At 41.7% G+C, this 24,760-nt stretch overlaps 1 protein-coding gene across 1 annotated transcript; it reads left to right on the top strand.

The window, feature by feature from the left end:
• The first annotated feature begins 10,295 nt into the window (after window positions 1-10,295).
• LOC139442692 (inositol-trisphosphate 3-kinase A-like) lies at window positions 10,296-23,642 on the top strand. Its single transcript, XM_071223571.1, has 8 exons — window positions 10,296-10,473; window positions 17,932-18,022; window positions 18,122-18,262; window positions 18,940-19,067; window positions 20,598-20,747; window positions 20,991-21,092; window positions 22,204-22,275; window positions 23,094-23,642. The coding sequence occupies exons 1-8, from the start codon at window positions 10,330-10,332 to the stop codon at window positions 23,295-23,297; spliced, it is 1,032 nt and encodes a 343-aa protein (XP_071079672.1). The 5' UTR covers window positions 10,296-10,329; the 3' UTR covers window positions 23,298-23,642.
• The last annotated feature ends 1,118 nt before the right edge of the window (window positions 23,643-24,760 follow it).

Genomic DNA, 24,760 nt, shown 5'->3' on the forward strand with positions numbered 1-24,760 from the left:
AAATTGTTTCAGATTTGGTCAAAAACATAACTTTGCATTAAATCTTATTTAATGTCACAGGTACCTTTGTTGTTCAGTATATATGTATAAATAATTATGAAAATATTTTTTAAATCATTACTGTAAATTATTACTCTGAACATTTCTGTGATATTCGGCAACAATCATAAGAGGGAGACACGACCTGTCCTAGAGAGCTTGTGCTTGTCGCCTGCAGCCGCCAGGAGGCGAAGGGCAGGGTACCAGTCCAGCTCTGTCCGACCTATTTCCCCATACAGCATTTCGCTGCAGTGAAACGGTGACCCATTTCCGTAAAGCGGGGTCTGCCTGTCGAGAGGGATAGGGGGGCAGGCGTACAGCATATCGCTAAGGGGGAAACAATGATCTAGTTTCCGTGTAGCGAGATATTAGCACTTTTGGACAGTGTGAATAATTGATGTGTCATGCTTCAGGAGTAAACAAATTACCATTGGGTTGTAACTCTCATAGAGAAGTATTGTTCATGGTTAAAAACATCAAAAACACTCTGAACGTTACATGGGTTTTAATTTTAACAATATCATGTCTCCACTCATACTTTATTATAACATTGTATTACAAGTATTACAACAATTTAGCTATTGAATTACCATTACCAGTTGAATTTCAAAATATGTTTGTTTTCTACTTTTACATAAATATATAAACTGAATTGTGCCATGTTCTTATTCCTGATACTGAAGGTACCATATGCCAAATTCTTCCTGAAACAGTCGATAGTACGATAAAAAACAGGTCTCGGTATAGACGTGACAATAAAAGGTGTTTTTTCTAAAGAATGGATGCATTAATTGAAGCGGACATAAAATATCAATTAGTGATTAGTATGAATTATCTGTCACATTTGGCTTGGTCTGACTGAGTATGGTTTTACGCCGCAATATCACGACGGGGGACACCAGAAATGAGCCTCACACATTGTACCCATGTCGGGAATCGAACCCGGGTCTTCGGCGGGACGAGCGAACGCTTTAACCACTAGGCTACCCGACCGCCCCCATTTGGTTTGGAAATGACAATACATATACATGTATAATCTGCTTATATATGTAGTCATTCACTCCAAATGTATTCATCTAATCTCGTCGATATAGGTTTAACCCCGTCAGTTCATACTGCACGCAACCAGCCTCGTGTATCATGCTCTCCTTAGTTAATTGATCAATGTTATCTGAGATGTTTAGTTTCAATATCCGATAACGCATTGAGCGCTATCTAACAGATATAGGAACAGATTGAAATGTTAAATTTGACTCTCTACCCTAAAGGCACTCACTGTCCGTTCGATATATTTTCGATCCCCACTCAAGTGCTTTTGATGTCATCTATGACATGCTGCAAGTGAGCGACTGAATAAGATTTTATGCCGCTCTAAACATTATTTCAGTTACACTACGGAGTGTCAGCTTGAGATGGGAGGATGGTGACGCACTTCTAAGACGTTCCCCATCTTTGGTACCGGAAGACAGATCAGGGCGATTCTGGCAATTAACCTGCTATCAGCGGATCCTGGCAGGACTAAGGGACGCAACAATATGTTAAATAGAATCGGTGATTACAATCGGTGTAACCGGGCTGAATGTGTCTCATTGGGGATTGCTGCTCGTGTTATCAAGAATCCATCATAACAAACTATCATTAACTACCCAAAACACCGGATTGAAGTGGTACAGGGACAGGTTAAACTCACCAGCAATAGCTAATTCAAACAAAAGCAATGGAACTCACATATACGGTACACTACAGTCAAGCAATATAAGTTAAATCCTCTGTGTGTGTGTGTGTGTGTGTGTGTGTGTGGATAAAACATATAGGTGAACTATTACAGTCACATTGATATCGTTTGAAAGCCGAGTTATTGAGTAGAGTTTATACATATATACTGACGGAAGGAAATAAGGGAACATATAAACAGAGGCATTTAGGACAGATCTTGCGCGTATATGTTTCACTCGTTATTGTAGTTATGGAAAACGTGCAATATATTTTATACACACAAGACTTAGACTAGCAATCCGAATACTGATTTGGGTCTTTTTTTAAGAAATAGACGAGTGGGAGTTGTTTATCGTACAATAAAACACTGTGCCAACTGCCGGAGGTTCTGTGGTTGTTGCTGACATGCTCGCAGTCGTCGATTCAGTGCATCTCTTAAATGTTCGATTGGGATCAAATCATGAGACCTGGGACCACTTGCACAAAGCGATCTTAGCGCTAAGATGATCGTAACTCCCACAGGCTTACAATAGTCGTAGCGCTAAGATCGCTTTCTGCAAGTTGGCCCCTGATGGCCATGGTGGGACCTGAATTTTGAGAATCCTGAAAAAAGGAAGTTGTCAGTCTTGCCGTGTGAGGTCGGGCGTGATCTTGTTGAAACATGGCGTTCGCTTGTTGCATAATGGGAAGGACGTGTGGCCGAAGATTCTCATCCGTGTTACGTTTTGACGTTAAAATCCCTAGAACTTGCACCAGGTCTGTTAGACCAGTGCAGGAGATGGCTGCACACACCACACTTGTCTCAATCGCGTTTGTGGCCATCCTCCGTGACCTTGACACCACTGACGTCGCAAGTGACGAGGCAGGTCCTAACTGTCTGGGCTGATATCTTACGTTATCCTGGTATTGCCGTAGCTGTAATTGTAAAGATGGCCGTGGTGGTTCTTTCACGTCAGTGTCGTAGCCGTATGAATCTGTCCTGTGCTCTAGTCGTGGTACGTGGTCGACCGTGTTTTCCCGTGTGTGATAACGGTTCCACAGTCTTGTAATGGTGCTTGGTGCCACATGGCAAAAACCTGGCTATAACTGAAGCTATTTTCCAGTTTGCAGTCGCCCGATGGCGTTGTTGCGTTCGGCTTCTGTAAGTCTCGGCATATTTTCGCTGTTCACTTGATGTAAGATTGTGATGGCATGCAATTGAAAACCCAACGTTTTATAACCAAACAAGTGATGCTGCACGTGCATGACATGTTGGTATATTTCGGCGCCAGCTTCTCACGTGGTTCTGTTTTGGCGATTTTTCCATCTTTGCATCACAAGTTCGCAGTACCTCACTCTTTCCACACAAATCAATCCCGATCCACGCAGAAACGGCCCCGTGAAGATCCGGGGTAGACTTGGTCTTCAGCTACCGATGCTTGCCGTAAGAGGCAACTACGTTTATCGTGAGGCAGTTGCTGAGTGCGGCGTTAAACAACAAACAAACAAACTTAAGAGGCGACAAACGGGATCGGGTGGTCAGGCTCGTTTACTTGGTTGATGCGTGTCATCGTATCCCAATGCGTGGATCAATACCCATGATGTCAAGCACTGGATTGTCTGGTCCAGACTCGATTATTTACAGACCGCCGTCATATAGCTTGAATATTGCTGAATTCGGTGTTTAACAACAAAAGAACAAACAAACAAACAACCATGCATAAATTACCAATTGGTATTAATTGTGTATGGATGTTGGCAACACTGCCAGATATTTACGATTTTACAACTTTTGCGTTTCGTGTTTTACAAAAACAAGTTCACGAAAACGCGTGTTTTGTGTTTGTGTTATGTGTCATTATAAACGCACCCTTTAGAGAAGAATATATATGCTTTACAAATATATTCTCCTCCTCACAATAAATATTTCATTTATTATCAGCATTTAACATTGTAATCAAAACAAAATGCGTGGTTGTAGCACGTGATGAGGAACGTGAATCGTCACATAGTCATGCGCCCCAGCCAAACCTCACGTATCTCTGGCTGAAGGTTACGCACATAATCACAGATAAACAAACTCTACACACAAAGACCCCGCTATGAACAGGGCCGTTGACAAACACACGAGACCATATATACAGACGGAGCCCAGTCGTTTGTTCACGGGCCTCAAAAGCACTTAGTGACCTTTTTGAGTCAAACGTTACCACTGCTAAGAGCTCGCTCCCAGCGAGAGCACTTCACCAGAATATATGGAGTGAGAAGTATTCAATTGTTCTAACCTTTTAAAACTGTCTTGTTTTGTTTTTGAGCGTTTGTGAAACTATGGGTTTTAGTTGATTTGTTACTACAAGATGAAATTAATTAAACACGTCAATAAATTATCTTTAATTTTCGCGAAAATATAATTAAATATGTCAATAAATTATTTTTAATTTTCGACAAAATCTCAAAAATTATTTTTTGTGCTCTGGCGGTCTTAAGACTACTTGAATTTCGGCACTGTTCACTTACGAACATATTCCAAAGTAGATTTGACCACGGACCTATATACCCTGGTTTGACAAGCTGGGCCAGAGCTGGGTCACATAGAGGTCACGCAAACTGCTCCTGTCAAGTACTTGTAGTTCTTATGTCATCTCAGTTATGCAGTTAACTTTGTGATCAGTAAATATCAATAACATGTATTTTTAAAAGATATAAGCACAACAGAAATATTGTTTTGAAGATAACAAGTTAGAAGAAATAAATAGATACCTACAGATTACGTTTTTCTTTGTGTAAATTACAAAAAAATCGATGAAACGTACAGAAACATGTTGATAGAAATTGAATATCGGTGAGTGATTGAGTGTTATTTTCCGCCACAGTCACCAATATTCATCTCATATCAGCCCAACCAGGCAAACATACCAGAGGTTGATAGCATGAACCAGATCAGTCATTGTGACCGTCCACTCATTAACTCTACTCAGCTCTTACGGCGAGCGTAGGATAATTAGACATTTGAACCAGGTGATCCAAACAACATTCAAGATTTAACACAAATTTTACATAAGGAAGAGCCGTATGGAAGAGCCTGTGTATACATAGGATTTGCTTGATAACGGTGTTAGAATCTACACCGAAACGTCGCCCAATTGTAATAAAGAAGCTGCTCATCCATAACAATATTGACTTAGTTACCATTCCAACTTCTAAATGCCACTCAAAGAAGTTACATAGGACTAGTCTGTCTCACAGTCTCCGAACCATATTACTTTCCCTTCCGCCCAGCCCTTACTGTAACGATCGCGCCCTAATGAAGCAAGTCTAGATTTTCCACAGGTTTGGGTCTGAATCTCCCATCTCAATGGGTTAATTTTCAATTTAAATGTAGTTGCTTGTTTCTAGCAAAATTATATATTTCCAGAGGCTAAGCGTTAGTCTAGGGTATTATATTTTACGATTTTCACGTACTTTCTGGGATTCTTATTTGAGTATATACACACTCATGAGGTTGGATGAGCAGAATGTGGCTTGTGTTTAGCGGGGAAGTGAAAGCACTCTGTGAATTAAGTCAGGGTTGATGGAAGCAAAAATAGGCTGACATTGGGCACGTTAACACATGTAAATATTAAACTGTTGTGCAAGATTTAGTCGCTGTATATTTTTAGAGTTGTCGTGACGTGATAGAGTGTAGCCCTTGTGGGTTGTACATAGAGAGACGCCATCGTGATATTGGGAACATATTTACAACAGACACGTTGTTCTTTCCCCGAGCCATGATGTTGGACAAGAAGATGCCATAAATACTACTGACGTGGTACCTGCCCGATACAACGTGATACAACGCATGTTGACGTGTGGATTGACGGCCACTGTTTGGTGTCAAGGTTTGCATGTGCCGAAATGCACGTCATTGTTCCAGTCCCAAGTTAACCCTGTAAAACACAGAAAGGTCGCCGTCAGACAAAACAAGATGAAGTATATCTGTTTAAGCCGTTTAATTTTTTGGTGAGAACTTTTCTAAGCGTCTTTTACCTTTCAACACTTTTCAGCACAGCTAGAGATCGACGTCCAAAGAAAGGTCGTGATTGGATCATGTGAAATATACCCAAAAGAAGTTACAGAACACCCATTCTTTCACATGACTATAGTTAGTCTGTCATTGCATAGGGTTGTTTGTTTGTTGTTTAACACCACACTAATCAATATTCCATCTATATGACTGCGACCTGTAAATAATCGAGTCTAGGTCAGACAATCAAGTGATTCATTTTAAAAGCAACATCGAGGTACGATGACACACAATCAACCGAGCTAGAGTGAGTGAGTACGGTTATACGCCGCTTTTAGCAATATTCCAGCAATATCACGGCGGGGGAGACCAGAAATGGGCTTCACACATCATGGCAATCATGGGTTACTGAATACCTATTGTACCCCGGATCTTCAGGGGTCTCTATGATAGTGGGTAGAGTCTAGATTACTGAAGTTTCAGGGTCATTGGGAATGAAGAAAGTCTCTGGGCTCCTTCTTATTATATATGGGGGTACGGGTGGCCCAGTAGTCTAAGGCGCCGCGATTCGCTGTGCAGAGTTGCGTCCCTTGGGCACGCCAGAAACCTATGATTGTTGGTTCGAATCCCGGTTCGCCTCGGTTATGTTTCTAGGTTTGTCAACACCATGCCCATGCTCGTGTGGTGGTAAACGTCAGAGACCTGCATCACTTCGGGCTTTCCTCCCACATTAAGCCGACACGCCGTGATATAACTGGAATACTGTTAAAAGCGGCGTTAAACCCAACTCACTCACTCACTCTTATTATATATTATAAAAATGATTTAACAACTTTTTTTCTGTAAAGTATGTTCATTTCAGAGTCTAGGTATCAGTCTAGAGACGTGTTCCACCCATCAATACACATAGGATTGTGTACGTTCTTTTCCTGCAAGATGGGGTATTTGGGTGAGTATTGAAAAGAAATATCGTTATGACAATAAATTATGGCGGTACCAAACAAATACAGAATACACAAGTGTATGATACGCAAGGGTCTAATCGTGGGATGGAGAGGTCAAAAGGACAAGTCTGATAAGGTTTATTTTATGACTGTGGGGTATATATTGTTTATCTTTGTCTCAGATCACAGCCCCTGCATGACCGCCCAGCAATGAAAACACAGTCCCTTATAGATTTATCACCACTATATAATGGAGGGGGCACCGATCAAGGGTTACATATTGCATGAATGACATACACGTCCAACACTTGACCTTCCAATAAAGCTGTCGAGGTAGGTCAAGAGTGAAACCCTGTACACAAAAGACGTGTCGTGGTTAGCACTGAAGAGCTCGGAATTTCCGATTAGTTAGAAGAAGAAGGGGGATGAGGAGGTGAAGAAGGAGTAGAAACAACAGCAGAAGAATGAAGAGAAGAAGGGAGAGAAGGAGAAGAAGAATAAACAAAAGAAGAAGTCAGAAGAGAGGAAGAAAGAGAAGGGGAAGGAAAAGAATCATATACATTTTATGTTGCTCATGGAGACAATATATGGTATACAAAGAGGATTCATCACGAGTGTTTTTTATATATGGGAAATATCAGCCGGGTCTTAGTTAATCGGTATTTGCCGAGCCTTTGCGATTACGTATCCTCCTCGCACAGGTGATCCTATAATACAATAAGTGGAGCCACATTATAGACGTATATGCAGTTTGATAGTGACATGTCTATTTGTAGTCAAGTTTGTTTGTTTGTTGTTTAACGCCGCACTCAGCAATATTCCAGCTATATGACGGCGGTCTGTAAATAATCGAGCCTGGACCAGACAATCCAGTGATTGATATCATGAGCATCGATCCACGCAATTGGGATCGATGACATGCATCAACCAAGTCAGCGAGCCTGACCACCCGATCCCGTTAGTCGCCTTTTACGACAAGCATTGTCACCTTTTACGGCAAGCATGGGTTGCTGAAGACCTATTCTACCCCGGAATCTTCACGGGTCCAATCCCGGCAAGAACCTTCACACGCCGCTCACCTTACTGCCGTACACTTGGGGGTCCATACTGGAGCCGGATTCACAAGTTCCACTAGTTTACTAGCCACACTATCTTTTCATCAATTACGCCCAACTACTAGATGCTACAGAAACACGTTTCACGGACTAAACCTTCGGGCAAAGGAAAGTATACGGCCATGTTTGATGGTGGCTAAAAATGAAACAAACAAGGTAATTGGCTTATTCGATGGTCACGTGTTAGATACAGGCATCACTGTTGTGATTTGGACCTTTTACCGTGTTGTGGCGACTATTTTCAGCGCAGTAACGTTTAAATATCGTTTCTAATTTTTTGGTCAATTCAGTTTCCAAGTGTATACTTTTCTTTCCCCGGCAGTTACAGTCAAGACACCGGGTGTTGTATTCATAATGTGTATTATACTCAGCAGTTGTTTTACCCAGCAGTTTATATGCGATGGGAAAGATTGAGTTTTTCTTCAATATCCGGGCTCCGAGGTATAATGTAGGCAACTGAATAAGCTCCGAATTCCACTTTGGATATATTGAGCTACAGATTATTACAACGTTTACTACCTATGGAGCAGCTCAGAAACATATACCTAAATCAACTTTTTCTAAAAAGTATAACCCCAATTCGTTTCACATCAATGGGAAAATATTCAGTCTGTTGTCCGGATACAAGAAATCTAACAAGTTTACATTGTTCATCCATCGCGCACCCCGGAAGTGTCAGTGGTTCCAAGGGGAGATAACCCTTCTCCCTGTCTGCGATGGCAACGTGCTTAAATTGAGAGCGAGTTATGAGACAATTATGCCTTAAAGGTATATTCTGGTATTGTGAGTGAGTGAGTGAGTATGGTTTTACGCCGCTTTTAGCAAAACTCCTGCAATATCACGGCGGGGGACACCATTGTACCCATGTCGGGAATCGAACCCGGGTCTTCGGCGTGACGAGCGATCGCTTTAACCACCAGGCTACCCGACCGCCGCTCTGGTATTGTGTAATAAGTATTTGCATCTCTCTGCTGTAAGTTTTCATATTGAGCATATTGAACATAAAGATCTTACAATGATTATAGTCTATCATGAGTCAAATATGATTCTCCCCGATCGAATTTTACTGGATGTTGTCAAAGATGGATTCTAAACGGTATCCTCTTAGAATTCCAATTAGTAGCTCAGCTAACCTACCGAGGCCAAAGTTATTTTAATATCTTTGGGTTGTATCAAATATAAAAATAGATTGTATAATGTTTTCATGTTCTTTGTATTGCCATCAAACACTTGAACGTGTGTCCTCGAGTCATCCATTAATAAGAGATTTCGGAATAACAATCATCTTTCCCTCGGCCAATACGACAAATATGGTTTCCTAGCTATGTTGGAAGGGCAGGTACAAATTGTCACTCTAAGACCGCTGCTGCGGCTAAAAGCAGCACGTGATAACAACCATCTCCCCTGCTTACCCCACACAGTGATTTTAAGCCAATAATTAAAAGTTATAATAGGGATCGTATTCCAAAATAGGTGTGACACAGTTTTTTATGCCATGGAAACTGACACTATGACTATAAGCCAACAATAAGGAATACCCACGTAGGTTATCAGCCAAGACATGGGGGTCATCGTGCGATACTGCCGTAATGGGTGGTCGGTTGTCTCATGAATATCTGCGAAACGCCAAATTCAGTTTTAAGTTTATCCTCCCAAATTTATCCCCCCACCTATAATCTTTGGTTCGAATCCCACATTCGCCCTGACTATGTTCTTGTCAACACCATGTCCGTGCTTGCGGGGTTTCACCAAAGTGGTAAACGCCTGAGATCTGCATCGCATGATTTTCTTCCAATGTTTACATGACACGCTCTGAAAGCGGCGTTTATCGTCTCTTCAAAGCGGCGTTAAATTCAAATCAAGGCCACATTGACAGAAGGTCTCAAAAGAACTTTACTATAAATATTATAAATTATTGCCATCTTACGAAATGTACCTGCTAATACCATCTTCTACTTCCAATCCATGGTGAACTTATCACCATCTTCCCATTGAGCCCTGAAGAAGACCGATCATGTAAACTTTGCAGTTCTTTATTAATTGCCGATGAATTACCTTATAAACCTTAAATCAACTAATATCAATAACAAACTGCTTATGCCACTTAATATACCTTCTATAAAAAATATCGCATGTAGATCGAATCGTACATAATAACTTTTCAGTAAGTTCCATACACTTCTGAATACGCGTCTAAAGAGGTAGTTTATAATTATACACCCAGTGTTGATTTCTATGTTTTATAGGGTGTATTTATTCCACTTGCTTTGGTACCAAGAATTGCGGCTTAATGAGATGTAAAGCATCAGAATCAGATAAAATGGCCTGTATGACTGATGGGAGGATACCATCTAAGTCCATGACCGGGCTATATGTTCCGCTTGGCCGCCGTTCCGCACGACGCAACGCCACCGCCCACAATTACGACTGTCAACATTACGAGAGGTACATGTATTTATAGTGACAGCCCGGTCCCGTTCTTTATAGCCAATACAACTGGTTGCAGTGTAACTCAGGTACTTTGGTAAAGTGTATGTGTAGATGCACGTTGCCGCGTCTGTTATTTGGATCTGTGACAGCTGCAGTTAAGATGGCGAGCACAGGTGGCTCTGATGATGATCTCAGCGATTGGGAGAGTCCCGTGGACATCGACTTGGATGCTCCCCCAAGTAAACAGGTAGATAGATACTCGTGTGTACCTTGTGCAGGTGTATCCCATGTCATGGTATTCAATAGGCCATCTATACAGCGTTACGTCATATATGTTTATTGTACATGTCACATTCCAACCCCTTGACTGGGACCAAGGCATGTAGATATGCATGTACATTGCGGGTACATTTAAGACCGGTTTTATTAAACTCCATTAAATACCACGCTTGTTGGGTACTGGATATGTCATCTATATGCACAAGGTCTATGAAACCAATGAGCATACATCAAACTTCAACCCACTGAATATAGCCTCTAATGTTTAATCGTTAGAATTATGTTAATAGTATTGACAAGTTACGCATGCTGTGTGCACGGCTGCTGTTGTGATATTTGTAGTAAAATTAATACCGGTTATTGACCCAGGGTTAAGTTTCCGTTGCCCTGCAATATTCGAGAATCAGCCTCACAGATGCGCCGCCTCCGTACTTGTAATGCATAGCCATGTACATCAGAATTAGAGCTGACAGAGACCAAACAACCATCCTGTCACTATAATACTGCATTATACACAACATATGCTTGCCAAAAGATTCATCGGAGAGTCAAACATTCCTAAAAGAATATGATCTCACCACATCTCACCAATGTACTCATCTTGTTAACTGCTGTATCAAACTGCGTGAAACTTGTTAACACATGTATCAAATTGCGTATAACTTGTTAACTCCTGTATCAAACTGCGTATAACTTGTTAACTCATGTATCAAAATACGTATAACTTGTTAACTCATGTATCAAAATACGTATAACTTGTTAACTCATGTATCAAACTGCGTATAACTTGTTAACTCATGTATCAAACTGCGTATAACTTGTTAACTCATGTATCAAAATACGTATAACTTGTTAACTCATGTATCAAAATACGTATAACTTGTTAATTCATGTATCAAACTGCGTATAACTTGTTAACTCATGTATCAAACTGCGTATAACTTGTTAACACATGTATCAAAATACGTATAACTTGTTAACTCCTGTATCAAACTGCGTATAACCTGTTAACACATGTATCAAAATACGTATAACTTGTTAACTCATGTATCAAAATACGTATAACTTGTTAACTCATGTATCAAAATACGTATAACTTGTTAATTCATGTATCAAACTGCGTATAACTTGTTAACTCATGTATCAAACTGCGTATAACTTGTTAACACATGTATCAAAATACGTATAACTTGTTAACTCATGTATCAAACTGCGTATAACCTGTTAACACATGTATCAAAATACGTATAACTTGTTAACTCATGTATCAAAATACGTATAACTTGTTAACTCATGTATCAAACTGCGTATAACTTGTTAACTCCTGTATCAAACTGCGTATAACTTGTTAACTCCTGTATCAAAATACGTATAACTTGTTAACTCCTGTATCAAAATACGTATAACTTGTTAACACATGTATCAAAAAACGTATGACTTGTTAACTCATGTATCAAAATACGTATGACTTGTTAACTCATGTATCAAAATACGTATAACTTGTTAACTCCTGTATCAAACTGCGTATAACTTGTTAACTCATGTATCAAACTGCGTATAACTTGTTAAGTCATGAATCAAAATACGTATAACTTGTTAACTCATGTATCAAAATACGTATGCCTTGTTAACTCATGTATCAAAATACGTATAACTTGTTGTGCAGTTATTGCATACTGTAGCCTTTCTCCGTGAAGCAAACAATGAATACCATTCACTATGACCCACTATTTTACGTACAGTGGTACAGGTGTGGTGTGCATGCCGTGGCCTAGTTTGTCCCCGGAGACGTATAAATCAGGGCTGACAGGCAACGTTTCAAGTTTGACGACTCTGTAACGCAGAAGTATTGTCATCCTTGCAGTAAATTCTGAGATATCTATATATTGATTCTAACGCTTTTGTCCACATATTGACTAGCCCAGCTCACTTCCGAGAGTAGCACATGTCACCGGCATACTCCCCAGTTGATGCAAATTCACGACATCGGATAATCATGTATTTCAGGAAAAGTCAATTTGTACACAGGACACCGCCGGAAATACATATAGTGAAAGGTAGCCTGTCCAGCCTTATTTACTCTGTCCTCGGGACAAACTAGGTCACAACCATGATGATGAATAGAATATTGAGAGAGAGAGAGAGAGAGAGAGAGAGAGAGAGAGAGAGAGAGAGAGAGAGAGAGAGAGAGAGAAGGAGAGGGAGAGAGGGGGAGATGAAACTTTCTGCAATCATTTTGAATGTGTCTCTGTGTGTGTGCATGCGTGTCACATTCTATACGTCACACGTTACATTTACAAGACAGAAAGGTAAATATGCAGTTTCTATTGCGTATCCATATACCGTTCTATACACAGTGTAGGTACCCATACAGGTTGTGCATGTATAGTAGCGGCAAAAGTAGACAAGACGTCTGTCTCTTGTCACTATATTTCTATATTATGAGCCAACTCAACTTCTTACCTCAAATGCGTTAGACCGGCGCGGGTAGGCCTGATTTAACTGTTGCTTAGAGTTGAACAAGCGGTTGGTTAATAAATGAATGATTTGTCAGCACTTTTACAGCTATATAATGGCCGATTCTGTAATTTGAATTTATCAAGTATATTAATACAGCCAACTACGTTTATTACGAACACGCTTATAACGAATTGACGGATATAACGAACTGCTTTTAGCTCCCGTCCATTTGCTGTATAAATGCTGTGTATATGCTCATAACGAACTACGGTTATAAGGAAATTAAAATTAGTGGTCCCTTATAACCGTAGTTTACGGTAAAGGTTTGCTCTCAAATTACTACTGGCTACTTGCCATCGCAATATTGACTCCCATCACCGATAGATAGTAGGGCAATTGCCAGTCGTCAGAGTCTGCATATAGCTTCGGGTCAGTTTGTATGCATTGCCTGACTTGAACGATGGCTCGGTTAACCCTGCTCAAATATAGGACAGTCAAGAGGTGATCAGCATGAAGTTATCAGTTTAATTGTAACCGTGAGAATCACCGTCCAGTCAACTGAATCGAAACTGCATGTAGTGTCTGTTTGTTTTTTGTTTTTTGTTTGACCCCCACAGTCAGCAATAGCCGTGCTATATCACGTGGCCTGTACTTAATCGAGTGTGGACCAGACAAACAAGTGATTGGTGTTATTAGCAATGTACAAACACGAGAAGATCTGGGCTAGAACTGGTCTTCAGCAACCTATGCTGGTTGTAAGAGGCGACTAACGAGATCGGATCGTCAGGCTCGCTGACTTGGTTGACAAATGTCAACGTATCCCAATTGCGTGGGTCGATACTCTGGATTGTCTGGTCCAGACTCGATTATTCACTGACCGCCGTCATATAGATGTGCAAACAAGCAAACACCAAAGCTATGTACATGTCCCGAAACGTCGGGGTACGATAACACACAACCAGCCAAGTCACCGCGGATGACCAACCGATCCAGTTAGTCGCCTCTTCCGACAAGCATACGTTGCTTGGTCTCATATTCCCACCCGGAATCTCCACGTCGGCGTATACCCGTAGCACGGGTGAGATGACACTGAAAAGGGGATATAGCCTCATGGTTAAAGCGTTCGCTCGTCGCCCGGATCAATTTCTAACATGGGTTCAATGTTTGGTGCCCCTGCCTTGATATTGATGTAATATTGTCAGTCAGCGTAAAACCGCTCTTTTGACAATGGAGTCTTTGATGTTATCAATATCAATTCATAGCGTGATTAAAGTTATACGACCTCTTGAGTGACTGATATACGAAAGATCCTATGTATCTGACATGGTAAAAAATATACTCGTAGCGTTCCCTTGCTATACTATCGCTCCTTTACAATAGCAGATAGGATACTGATACGATTATGCAGTATCAATACCACGCGAGAGCCTGGCGCCGAAACACACCAACATCACATGCACGTGCAACATCACGTGTTGGGCTATAAAAACGTTGGGTTTTCATTTGAATGGCATCACAATTTTACATCAAGTGAACAGCGAAAACATGCCACGACTGACGGAAGCCCTTCGCATCAACGCCATCGGCCGACTGCAAACAGGAAAATCATCTTCAGCTGTAGCCAGGTTTTTTCACGTAGCACCAAGCACCATTACAAGACTGTGGAACCGTTATCAGACACACGGACAACACGTGACCTTCCCAGATCCGGTCGACCACATATCACTACTAGAACACAGGACAGATTCATTCGGCTACGCCACTTATATTAAAAACGTAGTGTCATTTTGACGGACCTGCATCATCGGCTGCGACGTCGATGGCGTCAAGGTCACAGAGGATGGCCACAACTGCGATGGAGGCAAGTGTGGTTTAGTGACGAGTCACGTTTATGCTTCACCGTGCGGACGTTACAGGCGTTACGGAGAACGTTATGAACGATACTGCCTTCAGAAAATGGACAGATTTGGCGATGGCAGTGACACCGATAGAACAGACTTGGTGCAAGTTCTGGGGAAGTTAACGGCATAACGTTACACGGATGGTCACGCGTCCTTCCCATCAGGCAACAAGCGAACGTCATTTTCCAACAAGACACCGCCCGACCTCACACGGCAAGACTGACTACAGCCTTTTTCAGGAATCACAACATCCGGTTCCTGCCGTGACCCTCAAGGCCTCCAAATTAAAACCCAATCGAACATTTATGTGATGCACCGGATCAACGACTGCGAGCACGTCAGCAACAACCACAGAACCTCCGACAGTTGGCGCAAGCACTGCAGACAAAGTTGGTGAACATTCCAATTCTGGATCTGATTACTTTCATGAGACGACGACGCCAGTCAATTGTGGACTCTAATGGAGCATTTATGACCATCTTGAAAATTTACTGTTCCATGTGTGCCATATGGAACCTGGGTCAATGACAATGGTGTGCCAATTTTAAACAAACGATTACCATCTGTTGATTATTTATATGATATATAAGATATACATCTAAATTCACTTTTGCGTTTCTTTTTTTGCAGAGTATATTTCAAAACCCTGAATGACCCAGGTGAACTCAGTTAACTTTGGTTGACCAATATTCGCTCATGTTAACTAATTGACGTCATACTTAAGCTGCCAGTACATTCTGAACCCTTGGGGTGCATCACTCTTGTTACTCCAAGTGACGTCACCATTAAAGCTAATTAGTTTCATTTACTGATTCAATCATGAATATAAGCATTTTAATGACTGCAATAAACCAGGTATTGATAGAGTATATGTATTCTCATATGCGTCAAGAAAAATGAACTTTCGGTTGTTGATATAAATACTTAAGAATCAATAGTGCAACTTGGATGATTATTTTGCATCTCATTGGATGGTGTCCGCGTTGTTAAGAATTTTCTTGTCGGTTTACTTGCATAAAATAGTAAAGGCACAACAGCAGTGCTGTCAAGCAATGACAAACTTGTTAACCTCTCACAGATGTGTTTTATTGCAATGGCTTTTGTGTTTCTCCTTGTCCAGACAACCAATGTTATAAGCAAGGTTGCATTTTGTGCTTTTTGTTTCTGGAAAAACCTAAATTCCTCTACTTGTGGTTGAGCGTCCGCCCGGAGAGCGGAAGGTTCGGGGTTCGATCCCCGGTCGCGTCATACCAAAAGACGTTACAAGATGATACGTGTTGTTACCCTGCCTGGCGCTCGGCATTAAGGGGCTAAAACAAGGACTGGTCGGCTCGGAGTCAGTATACTGTGTCTGAGTGGGGTATTCATGTTAAACTGCGGCATGGTATCTCAGTGAGCTAGCACTATAAATCGGCATCAGTCCGGACTAGTACAAGCAGCCACAAACACACACACACACACACACACACACACACACACACACACACACACGTGCATGCACGTCGCTATATAAGGGCAATAATCTTGGACGCGACGTTAAACCCAATTTCACTTCACCTCACCTAAATTCCTCTTGATTAACGCTGGTTAACGAAGGCTGAATCTAGTCAACCCTGGTTGCCAGGAACGTGGTTGACCCAGGTCAGTCAAATTGTACTAATGGAACACACCTACTTACAGCAAAGTAGGCCACGCCTCCAGGGCACAACGACACATAACAAAAAATGTCCCATATCCAGTTCACATTAAGCGGCACGTTGAGGCAATGACGCACGAGGAGCAGCATGTGCTTGTAATCTCACTAGTGCAAATTCGTAATTACTGATGAATACAACACCTACAACATTATGATTGTTGTAATTATATTTTCGTATCGTTCACAAGATAAAAATAATTCCCCGATCCGTGTTATATTGCAATTTCTTCGAATGAGAACGGGCACCGTATATCAACTGGCCTCTAAATTGTAACATGAAAGATATTTTCAAACGATCAGAAAGCATAAACTGTCCTGGTATCGGTGCTCGAGCACATGTTGTCGTCGGCAGCCTCATACCAAAACGCGTTAAAAGATGGTACTTGTTGTTACCCTGCCTGGCGCTCGGCATTAGGGGTTTAAAAGCCAGTTTATAGCCAGTCGGCTGGCTCGGAGTCAGTTTATTGCGTCTGAGTGGGGTATCCATGCGACATGGTATCTCAGTGGGATACTATTAAACCGGTATTAGTCCGGACTTGTCCAAGCAGGCAATCCAACGTGTGGATGCACCTCACCACCTGTCTTTTTTTGCGTATTTTTTTTTTGGAGAACCACTGCAAACATGGAGCGGTGTGGCTGCCACGCTACGGCCGAGAGAGTGCAGATGAACACCGAACATGTTCCAACTGGGCGTCTGCCGTCTCGTCACTTTAATTATGCTTTAAACGTTGCCCTCAACAAGGGCTATCGGTATATGGTCTCTGTGCTTATCAACCATATGTTTGTAACTCATAAAACACCATTTTGAATACACGTACTTAGAATCTCGTATCGAATGTAGTTAAAGCGTTTTGAAGTATCGTGTTCGTTTCTTCTTAATATAATAGAATCTATGATATTTGTGCCTTATATATATAAAACCGGTATCATAAGTGCATACCAGATAAAACTGGTATCTTGCATGCACGTGCTGACTATAGTTTGTTGGTTTGTTGTTTAACGCAGGACTCAGCAGTATTTCAGCTATATGGCGGAGGTCTGTAAACAATCGAGTATGGACCAGACAATACAGTGATTGACATCATGAGCATCGATCCACGCAATTGGGTAACGATGACATGCATTAACCAAGTCAGCGAGCCTGACCACCCGATCCCGTCAGATGCCTCTTACGACAAGCATAGTCGCCTATTACGGCCGATAAGTAGGGTCCAAAACACAACCATGATACCCCTATCAAATACATCACCATCGATGAACCGTTTCTTGCAGGTTTCAATTTGCAGCCACTATCAAACATGGTTGTATACCTTCTTTTGACCGGGAGTTGATGTGCTGTCATTCAACTCCCATCGTGTAACTGTTTCAGATGAATCCATGGAGTGTGGTGACTAGTGTGGCCAAATGGGTGGGACTGGGCAAAAACAAGAAGTTGTGGACACAGCTCGCTGGACACCAAGGTAGTTATCAAATAATAATAATTATGAAAGATGCAGACAAAAAATAAATTGATGCCTATTGTTTTGTTTGTCAAAACGCTGTTCACACGTATATTCCAGGCAGTTTCCAGGCAGGAGAATCCCAGACTGTCCTCAAGAAGCTGTTGGAGCGGGAACGACAGTGTTACGTTAACATACAGTGTGATCTCCTGAAAGACTTCACCCCGGAATATAGAGGGGACGTCCAAAAACAAGGGGAGAGTATCCTTCTTCCGTGTTGATAAGTAAGCCAGTTCTAGCGAACTGCAAATTTCTATCCAATAAGAGCAGGACATGGATGACAACGTCACTATTATTTCTTTAGGACATTTCGGCGTGAGTAGGTGGGTTAGTTAGGTAGTTACTTAGTTAGCTAGCTAGTTAGGTCACTGCCGCTTTAAGCAATGTACCAGCAACCAAAAATGAGTGAGTGAGCGAGTGAGTATGGTTTTACTCCGCTTTTAGCAATATTCCAGCAATATCCCGATGGGGGATACCAAAAATGGGCTTCATTCATTGTACCCATGTCGGGAATCGAACCCGGGTCTTCGGCGTGATGAGCGAACGCTTTAACCACTAGGCTACCCGACCGCCCCCAACCAAGAATGGTTGTTGGTTCGAAACCAGGTTTTCGCTGTGCCAGTAAACACTTTAACCACGGCGTTCCCACTTCGCAGTTCTTTTCTTATTTTCGTTTTAAATTCGACAAAGTCAGGAGTGAAAATAATATATACTAAATAATTTAAAGTTATGTACAAAAAATTGGTATTTAATTCATATTTCCAAAAGTGAAACACTACTATTTTTCCAGGACGGGTATTTTTGGGTGCAAAATATCAGAATTTCCAGAATTTTATATTTTGAATGTGCAGTATCAGTGGAACCTTGACAGTCCCTAGCTTACCTCCAGCTGCAGGACTTGTTGAGTGGGTTCACCTGCCCGTGTGTCATGGACGTAAAGATGGGCTGCCGCACTTATCACGAGGAGGAGTTGAAGAACGCCAGGGAAAACCCAGTTTTTAGAAAGGTATTTTTAACCTTTCAATTTCATTAAAATCTGATCTTAGATCTTAGAGTTTAGAACTGAGATCCTGATTTGTTCACATTTTTTTTAATAAGAGCAGACCTGAAATACACACCCGGTGAACCTACGTATCGAAACAATGAACCTACACATTTTGTATCATGTTAATGTTATGAAGTATTTGACTGGCATTCAGTAAGTTGGAAGAACATTAAGAAATAGAAACTCTCATGGGTGAGTGAGTGAGTTGAAACTGTACGTCACGTCGGTCATGTAGCGACGAGAACACGTTATATACCCATAAAACAACATGCCAGTAAAACAGTAAGTTAAAGATGACGTGTATATCTTTATGGATGACGGTGCCTTCAGTGTTTGTCTCGACGCCTACATGTTCATGTTAGGTTCTTTCTGTAATATCGTCTCTGGTCAAAGATTACGCCTTTATGTAAATGTCATGCTTGAACGCTTACGCCGTGTTGTCAATGTCATAGGTTAACGGTTACGCCGTTCTATGGATGGGATGCTTTAACGGTTACAGTGTCTTGACAATGTCATACTTGAACGGTTACAGCGTCTTGACAATGTCATGCTTGAACGGTTACAGCGTCTTGACAATGTCATGCTTGAACGGTTACAGCGTCTCGGCAATGTCATACTTGAACGGTTACAGCGTCTTGACAATGTCATACTTGAACGGTTACAGCGTCTTGACAATGCCATTCTTGAACGGTTACAGCGTCTTGACAATGTCATTCTTGAAAGGTTACAGCGTCTTGACAGTGTCATACTCGAACGGTTACACCCATCTTGACAATGGCATACTTGAACGGCTACAGCGTCTTGACAATGTCATACTGGAACGGCTACAGCGTCTTGACAATGTCATACTTGAACGGTTACAGCGTCTTCACAATGTCATACTTGAACGGCTACAGCGTCTTGACAATGTCATACTCGAACGGTTACAGCGTCTTGACAATGTCATACTTGAACGGCTACAGCGTCTTGACAATGTCATACTCGAACGGCTACAGCGTCTTGACAATGTCATACTTGAACGGCTACAGCGTCTTGACAATGTCATACTCGAACGGTTACAGCGTCTTCACAATGTCATACACTGTTACCGTTACGCCTTGCTATTAATTATATCCGTGTATGGTTTCACTGGCAATAAATCCCTCAATGACAGACAAATCAGAAGAAATCGCCCGACCCATGTGGGAGTAACTTCGATCAGAATTGCATAGTGGATTGACGTGTAGCTATATTTTAATGGATATGAATCGATTGATCTCTCCCATACCAAGATACCGGAGACGGAATGTGAATTTACGCGAAACACGTGACAGGTAATTAATAATGTTGCCACTGGTATGATGAAACTTTCTTCGCGTGTTGGGTCCGATCAGGCTTCAGTCAGAAGGGCATTAGTTCCATATGACTAGAAACGTGATTAGCCGGATATTTTGACCTCTGTATAGGCTTTGCACGTGTCGTGTTTTATTCTTCATTCTCGGTTGTTTCAAGGACATATACAGGAAGATGACTGATCTTGACCCAGATGCACCGACGCCAGAGGAGAGGGAGAAAGGGGGTGTGACCAAGGCTAGGTACCTGAGATGGAGAGATGAGATGAGTTCCTCTGTCAATCTCTCATTCCGCATCGAGGGAATTCGGGTATGATACAAAAGTTTTGCGTGTTGAAATAATGTAAATGTGACATGGCTGAATCGGTGATGGCTGAATGAATTAATGAACGAAATTCTTCTTCTCCTTCTTCATTATGATGATGATGATTATTATTATTATCATCATCACCACCATCATCATCATCACCGTCGTCATCATCATCATCATCATATTATTATTATTCAAAGCGTCGTTGTTCACACTGTCATTGTTTATGGGTGTCTCCTGCAGAAAGATGACGGCAGTTCCAGTAAGGACTTCAAACGAGTGAACCTTCGCAACCAAGTGAGAGAGAAGTTTAGATTCTTTCTTGGAGGAAATAAGATCGCCTTGGTAAGATGTGTGAGTGTGTGTGTTTGCTGCGCGGGTGTGTGCATGTGGGGGTGGGGGTCGGGGCGTTGTACTGGTGTGGGAGGGGTAGATACGGCCAGGTACTGGAGTGGTGGTTGGTAAGGGCGAAGTACTGGTGTGTGTGTTTGAGGTGGGTGGGGGTGACATGGCGGACAGGGATTGATAGAGAAGGGAGTGATTCAATGTTTCTTATTCCAATCTTATGACATTGGAGACAATCGTCACTATTTGTTTCCGAATATTTTGTCGATATAAGAAAGAAATTATTGACATGTTACTGTCTCAAGATGCCTTCTATGTACCATATGATAAATTGCTTTAAAAGTAAAAATACTCTTATTGTAAATAAAACGTCTTTGAAAGGTATTTAGAAGTGATACACATAAGGAATAACTTCTTTATTATGAGGAAGACAACGTTTCGGAGCATATGCTTACTCCTTCATCAGGTAATTCATTCATCTGATGAAGTAGTAAGCATATACTCCGAAACGTGATCCTCCTAATAAATAAGTTGACATCTATAAATTCTTTTCCCTTTCTAGATTGTGCTGTCAAGTAATCAATATGTTTAATATAAGTGTAATCTGTCGCCATATAACTGTATTTGATATCTGACAATTACCTCAGTATGCTATGCTATGTAGCCTTGAGTGAATAAAGTTCTGTTCTGGCGTGGGGGGTGGGGGTGGGGGGGGGGGGGGGGGGGGGGTTAAATAGTCAGTTGGCCAGGGGTGAAAAACAAGATTTTCGTTCCCACATTTTTCTGTATACCTTAAACCTTTTCTATTACATAAAGGAGGTATCTGTACACAATTTTCATTGGATAGTAAGCTTGCAAGTGTGTGCAGGAATTTTCAGGGGGTCAAAATTGCATAAATTGAAGGAAAAATGCATAATTTGACAAAATTGGCTGTAACATTTTTATTAAGTCATTTAACTATCCAAATTATGTCTTTGATTACAGGTAATATGTTCGGTTATCTGAATTTGGCACACATTTGGCAGCCTAGTGTAGGAGGGGTGAACGGGCCGGGTACTGATTTCGACTTGTATATTTATAACGTATCGATGACGGTGTTTTGTATTTACAGGAGGCCTACCTTAAGCGTCTGGAGGCAATCAAAGCTGCTGAAGAATCGTCAGAGTTTTTCAGTCAGCATGAGGTGCGGCATTGGTTGTTTTAGGTTTTCGGAAGTATCTTACCATTCTTGTAGTCTTACCACTCGTCTATAAAACTTATCAGGGGCGGTGGGGTAGTCTAGTGAGTCAGGCATTCGCTCGTCACGTCGAAAACCCGGGTTCGATTCCCTACATGAATACATTGTGTAAAGCTCATTTCTGGTGTCCCATGTCGTGATATTGCTAAAAGCGGCGTAAGACCATACTCACGCACGCTAACACTTATCCATGACTGTTAATGACAGAGTGTTTACTATAAAAATCGCGTATCGTTAAATCATTTAGCTGTGTACATGTACTGCGTGGATGTGGATGTGGTTATGGTTGTGAGAGTGTGGATGTCGTTGTGAGTAGTGATGTGAGCGTTGATTTGGGGGTAGGTGTTTGACGATGTCGTTGTGATTTGGTTGGTTGGTTTGTTGTTTAACACCGCGCTCAGCAATATTCCAGCTATATGACCTTTCACGGCAAGCATGGGTTGCTGAAGACCTATTCTATCCCGGAATGATGTCGTTGTGAGTATGGATGTGAGCGTCAATGGGACCATGGCTGTTCGTGTGGATGTGAGAGTTGATAGGATTGTCGTTGTGTGTGTTGTAGGTGTGATTGTGTGAGAGTTGATGCCGTTGTGGGTGTGGATGTGAGTGTTGATGCCGTTGTGGATGTGGATGTGAGTTTTGATGGTGGTGTGGCTGTGGATGTGTATAAAATATAACAGACGATAGGATAAGGCGCCTAGCTTGCCCTTTGGTATATTTTGACTTCACTCACTCACTCACTCACTCACACACTCTGGTTTCAGTTGGTCGGGAGTTCCCTGCTTTTTGTGCACGATTCAGAGAAAGCCAACATATGGATTATAGATTTCGGTAAGACCCAGGCCCTGCCGGCGGGAGTGAAGATCGACCATCGGACGCCATGGGTGGAGGGCAACCACGAGGACGAGTATCTCAAAGGCCTTGAAAATCTCACTGCTATCTTTACAGAACTGGCCAATGACACATAAAGGTCAGAGAAGAGACATGCATCTACCGCACTACCTTGTAGCAACGTCCAGAGTCCAGCTGATTTCCCTGTGTAACTCGGTGTCAGTATGCGGCCTCCTATTTGTACCTCCGTACCCTACACATGTTCATCTCGCATCTTAGACTCCAGGGGCCCTTTTCACTAAGAGATCTTAGCGCTAAGACGGTCGTAAGTCTATTTTAAAGTATAGGAGTTACGGTAGTCGTAGCGCTACGATCGCTTTGTGAAACAGGCCCCTGGGCCCCGTTCCACCAAGTGATCTTAGCTCTAAGTTGATCGTAACTCCCATTCTTTATCACTGACTTACCACAATCGTAGCGCTAAGATCGCTTTGTGGAACGGGTCCCTGACAGTTACAGGGGTCCGTTTCACAAAGAGATCGTAGCGCTAAGACGGTCGTAAGTCCATGTTAAAGTATAGGAGTTACGGTAGTCGTAGCGCTACGATCGCTTTGTGAAACGGGCTCCTGTCAGGATCTTAAATTTGATGTAAGTTCCTAGGCCCCGTTCCACAAAGCGATCGTATCAACGACATTCGTAAGTCTATGTTAAACAATGGGAGTTACGCTCACCTTAGCGCTACGATAGCTTTGTGGAACGGACTCCTGCAGGGCCCCGTTCCACAAAGCGATCTTAGCTAAGATGATCGTAACTCCAATTCTTTAACATAGACTTACGACAGGCATAGCGCTACGATCGCTTTGTGGAACAGGGCCAAGCCATTTATATTGACTTTGTCCCATTTATGGATAAAAAAACCAATCAAATTGAAGGTATTGAAAGGGATAGTTATCAATGAAGAAATAAATGTGAATATGGTTCTTGTCTTCCAAAGCTGAAGTGTATACTAGTATGATTATCTGTTTATGTATTGTCACCTCTGTATGCAACTCCTGTGGTCTTCAAAATCAATCCGTTATATCCGTCTATTCGTTTCATCCGATTCATTATATTCGGTGTTAACTGTAAATGGCAACGGCTCCACTTGTTAAGCTTCAGATAGTGCCACGTATTTTACAGTGTATCTCATGACATTAACTATGTAATGTTAGTATCATACATTGTGTAAAGACCAATACGTGTTCTGATGTGGAATATTAGTCTATATTGTTAATCTGCCTATGCTATATTAAATTTGAAAGATCATATCTGCAATTTGTAATTTGTGTATGGACTAATTTGGAGTTTTGTCTGATGAACTATTCTCGTGATAAAGAGGAATCTCGCGATAAAGAAGAAATCTCATGATAAAATGTAATCTCGCGATAAAGAAGTAATTTCGAGATAAACAGTGATCTCGTGATAAAGAAGTAATTTCGCGCTAAAGAGTGATCTCGTGATAAAGAAGTAATTTGGCGATAACAGTGATCTTGTGATAAAGAGGTAATTTGGCGACAACAGTGATCTTGTGATAAAGAAGTAATTTGGCGGTAAAAGTGATCTC

Source organism: Haliotis cracherodii, unplaced genomic scaffold (assembly GCF_022045235.1).
Source record: "Haliotis cracherodii isolate W230 unplaced genomic scaffold, xgHalCrac1.p SCAF_5, whole genome shotgun sequence".
Taxonomy (NCBI): domain Eukaryota; kingdom Metazoa; phylum Mollusca; class Gastropoda; order Lepetellida; family Haliotidae; genus Haliotis; species Haliotis cracherodii.

Bases quoted from the DNA above. Each gene is read 5' to 3' on its own strand.
- LOC139442692 (XM_071223571.1), top strand. From the start codon at position 10,330: ATGTGTAGATGCACGTTGCCGCGTCTGTTATTTGGATCTGTGACAGCT. The intron at 10,474-17,931 runs GTAGATAGATAC...TAACTGTTTCAG, and splicing joins ATGCTCCCCCAAGTAAACAG to ATGAATCCATGGAGTGTGGT. The intron at 19,068-20,597 runs GTATTTTTAACC...GGTTGTTTCAAG, and splicing joins AAAACCCAGTTTTTAGAAAG to GACATATACAGGAAGATGAC.